The 4701-nt window shown below is 69.8% G+C and overlaps 2 protein-coding genes across 2 annotated transcripts; both read right to left on the bottom strand.

Annotated features, from left to right (window-relative positions):
- Window positions 1-323: 323 nt before the first annotated feature.
- H696_04318 (hypothetical protein) lies at window positions 324-2692 on the bottom strand. Its single transcript, XM_009498195.1, has 6 exons — window positions 2225-2692; window positions 1920-2040; window positions 1344-1723; window positions 1029-1175; window positions 717-911; window positions 324-575 (listed from the first exon to the last, which is right to left on the bottom strand). The coding sequence occupies exons 1-6, from the start codon at window positions 2651-2653 to the stop codon at window positions 357-359; spliced, it is 1491 nt and encodes a 496-aa protein (XP_009496470.1). The 5' UTR covers window positions 2654-2692; the 3' UTR covers window positions 324-356.
- A 97-nt stretch (window positions 2693-2789) lies between these two features.
- Window positions 2790-4292, bottom strand: H696_04319 (hypothetical protein). The gene is made up of 3 exons (XM_009498196.1): window positions 4168-4292; window positions 3468-4060; window positions 2790-3310 (listed from the first exon to the last, which is right to left on the bottom strand). The coding sequence occupies exons 1-3, from the start codon at window positions 4240-4242 to the stop codon at window positions 2821-2823; spliced, it is 1158 nt and encodes a 385-aa protein (XP_009496471.1). The 5' UTR covers window positions 4243-4292; the 3' UTR covers window positions 2790-2820.
- Between the last annotated feature and the right edge of the window lie 409 nt (window positions 4293-4701).

Here is a 4701-nt window from a genome sequence, read left to right on the forward strand (position 1 = left end):
CCCCAAGCGCAGCGGGCGGTCAGGGGGAGCAGCGAAGGAGCAGCAAAGTGGACAGGGAGGGAGGCGGGGGGGGGGGGAGTCCGAGCGCCGGGCTCATCAACAGATGGCAGGCCCGTGGTCGAGGCACAGGTGCGGAACTGCGCTATGAAACACGTCGGCGCCGGGTGCCGGCCTCGATGCCCCGGGCTCGGTGCCCCCGGCGACGACGCGCAGCCCTCAATCCCACCGCGGATCCCACCTCTCCCCGGCCCGGGGGCGGAAAACAGGGCACGGAAAAGCGCGCGGGACGCCCATCGAAAATTGACACGGAAGACCCACAATCGTCGGCACGTGATACGGGTATATTGTGCGCCCCCTCACAAGAGGATGCGCCGGATGGCGTCGCGATCGCCCAGCTCCCCGAGGGCGGCCTCGGCGCGGAAGAGGCAGCCATAGCAGTGGATCCGGGGGTCGGCCGCGGCCGGGGGCCCGGAGGTGACCGGGCCGCGCCGGCCGCCCCGGACGGCGGGGACCTCGGGCGGCGAAGCACCGCACTCCGGGCAGGCAGCCTCGGCGAGCTTGGTCGAGCCGAAGGGCTGCCATACAAAGGGGCGGGGGGAGCGCAGGGCAAGCGAAGAGCATGAAAGGGAGCCGGAGGGGGGAGGGGAGCGGGAGAAGGGGGCGCGGGCCCGGTCAGCAGCGGTGCGAAAGGGGCGTGGCCATCGGTCGCGGCGTACCACGCGCCAGGGGAGGTTGACCGGCGGTGCGGGGGGAACCACGCGCGGCACAGGGGGCTTCGAGAAGGCCGCCGATTCCGAGTGGAGGCTGTGCGAGATCCAAGTTTGCGCGGCTGAGACGGCGATCGCCACGCCAAACCGGACGGCTCGCGCCCAGCCGGCATCGCTGTCTGGAATGTGTCCCGGCACCTCGAGCTGGGCCGGCGGCGCCGGCAAGGGGGCGAGGAAGGGAGGGATGAAGGGGCCAGGAGGGGGGGGAGGGGTAAGCAGGCGAGGGGCGGCCCGGGGAGCGGCACAGGGTCCGGGGCATACCGTCCGATGGAGCTGTTGTCCGGCCAGCCAAGCGGACGCCGAGGTGGGGAAGAGGCGCCGAGGCTTCCACCCGGAGATGTGAAGAAGGGCCAGGCAAAGGCGCGTCCACTGGGAGGTGTTGAAGCACACTCGCGCGAGAGCGGCGAGCTGGCGGCCGGTAGGGGGAGGGCGGGGGAGACATGTAAGGCGCCTGCATTGAGGGAACAGAGCTGAAGATCGCCGATGAAGGCAGCAGAGGGAACAGGAAGAGGAGCAGGGGCGAAGAAAGGGGAAGAGAGAGAGGGAGGACGGGGGGGGGGGGGGGAAGATGGATACCACACGAAGGGCCACTCGGCCGGCATGCGCCGCCGAGGCGCGCGCTCGTTGCATGCCCGTCAAGGGGCCGGCCGGTGCCGGCAACGCGGCAGCAACTTCGCCGGCCGTCCCGGGGTCCGACCCGGCCGCCGGGCCGAAGTCCACCCGCATGCCGAGCTCCTCATCCTCGGCCTCATCGGTGGCGGCGGCGGCGGCGGCGGCTGCCCCGCTGCCGTTGAGCCCCAGCCAGCGCCGGAGCAGGTGCATGGCAATCGGCAACAAGGCCAAGACCGCCAGAGCCCGGGCGCGCGACCCAACCGTCAACGGCCGGAACCCCTCCGGGGTGTCGGGCGCCCGCTCGAAGCGCCGCAATCCGTGGAGGTGCTCAGCGAAGGACGAATCTGTATCCCGCCCCCCGGGCCACATACACACACACACACACACACACACACACACACACACACACACACACACACACACGCGCGCACGTACACCGGGAACAATGGGGACGCAAAGGGTCAGGAAGGCCGGTGAGCTGAAGCGCGGAAGAAGTGCCCGAAGTGAGGATTCAGCGAGAGGGGGGGGGGGAGGGCGCACCGAAGGCCAAGAGACAGGGCAGGTCCAGCAGGAAGCCTGTGGCCACCGGCGATAAATACTCGCGGTAGGAGAGGATGAAGTTGCGCACGCCGGTTGGGGTCGACTCGAAGAGGGCGTATTTCTGCCATCCGCCAAGCAAGCGCACAGGCAACGCCCAGCGGACCCGGGGGGGGGGGGGGGGGTTAGGCGGCTTGTGGCACACGGAAAGGAACATCGCATGGGCGTGTGGGCATGGGGGAATGTGGAATTGTGTGCGTGTGTGTGTGTGTGTGTGCATAGGTGCGTGTGAAAGTCGGAACACGCACCGCCAACAGACTGGCCATCAGCTGGCGCCCACTGCGGGCCAGGTTCCCTGCTTCGTAGAGCTCCAGAAAGGAGGGCCGCGCAGAGGCCGGGGGCCCGGCGGTGGGAGCTCCATCGGCAGGGGGATTTGGGGCAGGGGGATCTGTGGCAGGGGGATCTTGCCCGGGGGCCGGCGCGCCCCCGACATCGGCAGGTGCCACCTGCTCGGCCATCAGGGACTCGGCTGGACCGGTGCTGGCAAAGCCAAACCCGGGTGCGGTTGCCAGGCTCATGCTTTCTTGAGGGCGCCCCGCGAGAAGATACACAAACAGCAAGAGCAGGGAGGCAGAAAGGCACGGGGAAAGGGAGATGTGCGCGCTTGGCCGCAGGGGGAGAGAGGGAGACAGACAGAGGGACAGAGGAGCCTCGGCGGGAGGGCATTCCCGGGCCATGAAAGGGCGCGGTCAGCCAGCCGATTAAAAAAACCCGCGATCTGCCCCCCCCCCCCCCCCCCCGCCCCTCAGCCCCCTTGGTCGGCGGCCCCCGCACACATCGGAAAAGGGGGACGGAACACCAACACACATCAACTCAGGCAACCGGCGGTCCATTGGCAGATCGATCACTCCTGGAAGACCCAGCCCCCGGGGGCGAAGGGATCGTCGGCCGCCTCGTCGTCGGCCTCCCAGACAAGGTCCCCGCCGGCAGTGAGCAGGGTTCGACGCCGGCGGGCCGCGACATCCTCCTGGTCCTGGCCGCCGCTGGCCAGATCCTCCGGGCCGGGGGGCAGGAGTTGCCCGCGGGCAAGGGCACCGGCGAGCTCCTCGCGTGCGGCGCGCACTTCGGCCGACCATGGGGCAGAGAGGGGCCGCCAAAGGCCCCGCGCCGGAGCGCCGGCGCCAGCGGCCTTGAAGCCGCACTCCCGGAACTTGGACCCGACAAAGTAGCCCGGGCATTCGACCGCCTCGCCGGGCCCGGGGGATTGCCCATGGCCAAGGCGCAGCGTGGCCCGCCGGCAGCGCGGGCACCGGGCCAGGGTCCCATGGCGGCGCAGCTCGCGGATGCGCTGGCGCAACTCGCCCACCGAGCCGGTTGTCGGCTGCATGTTGCACCTTCGGACATCTCTCAGGTCAGTGCAAGGGGAGGGGGGGGAGGGGGGAGGGAGGGCAGGGATCGCGCGGCAAGAGGCCAGGACGCAGGGGGGGGGGGGAGAGAAGGGCACGACGCCGAGGCGGAGGCGGAGGGCCGCCGCCATCCGGCAGGACGTACGAGAGCATGGCTCGCATGGTGGCTGTCGTGTAGAAGGCCAGGCGCTCGGGCCAGGGGAGTGCGGGCGAGGGGGCGGCCGCCGGGCCCGCGTCGGCGGCCGACTTCGCCGCGGCCACGCGCCGACGCTTGGGCGCCTGGGAGGAATGCTCATCCGGACGGGCGTGGCCGCCGCCCAGCGGGGCGGTGCCGATGTCGGCCACCTTCGGGCACACTGGCGGGCCCGACACCGGCATGGCCAGCTCGATGTCGTCGTCCGATCCGGCAGCCACGTCGCCCGACAGGGACCGCATCGACAGGGCCAAGGACAGCCACAGGTCGACGGCATCCTCGGCCCCGGGATCCACGGATGCCAAGTCGGCCGTGGACCGGAGGAAGACCGGTGCCTGCAAGCACTCGGCATGGAAGAAGCTGGCCCGCCCGGGGGCTGCCAAGCAAACTTGAATGGCCATTTCCCGGAGGAGGCTGGCCGTGGCCTCGTCAGGCCCAGGATTCAGGGCGCTGACCCATGGCGACACCTCGGGGATGCCAAGCAACCAGGAGCTCGGCTGTCCTGGCCGCTTGGGCCGCGACAGCCGGCCCGAACAGTGCACACACTACATGCAGGGCGTCAGCAAGGCGAGAACAGGGGAGGAAAGGTGGGGAAGAAAAGAAAACCCAGCGCATGGCTGCAGGGGCCATCAAATGGCGAGCCACCACATACTCGATGGGGCTGGTCTTTGATGCGATCCAGAAGCAGGGCCGACACGGCCGGGTGGGCGGGAGCCTGTGGGGGCATGGATGAGGGGGGCGGGAGAGAGAGAGAGAGAGAGAGAGAGAGAGGGAGGGAGAGGGAGAGGGAGAGGGAGGGAGGGAGAGGGAGGGAGGGAGGGAGGGAGAGGGAGACCGAGCGGGCAAGCCACAGCGCCGGGGAGGCAGGAGAAGGATGTGCGATGTGCGATGTGCGGTGTGCAAGCAACAAGCAATCGGGACAGGGCGAGAGCGAAAAGGCGGCCAGGAACAGGGGCAGGGGTGGCCAGCGCTTGGCCGCTGGAGGATGGCCGCCTGCCCACCAGGAGGGGGCACACCCACGCTCAGATCGCGGAAAAGGGGCGATCGGCCAGGATGGTGGCGCCATGGTCATGTGATGTGCGTATATTCGGGCATCGGCCACCAGTACACGGTACTTGGTGGCCCACGGCAGGGCGTGGGAGTCAAGGACAGGGAGAAGAACGGAGCGAGCAAGGGGGAAAGACAG

This window comes from Fonticula alba (assembly GCF_000388065.1).
Source record: "Fonticula alba strain ATCC 38817 unplaced genomic scaffold supercont2.7, whole genome shotgun sequence".
NCBI lineage: Eukaryota > Rotosphaerida > Fonticulaceae > Fonticula > Fonticula alba.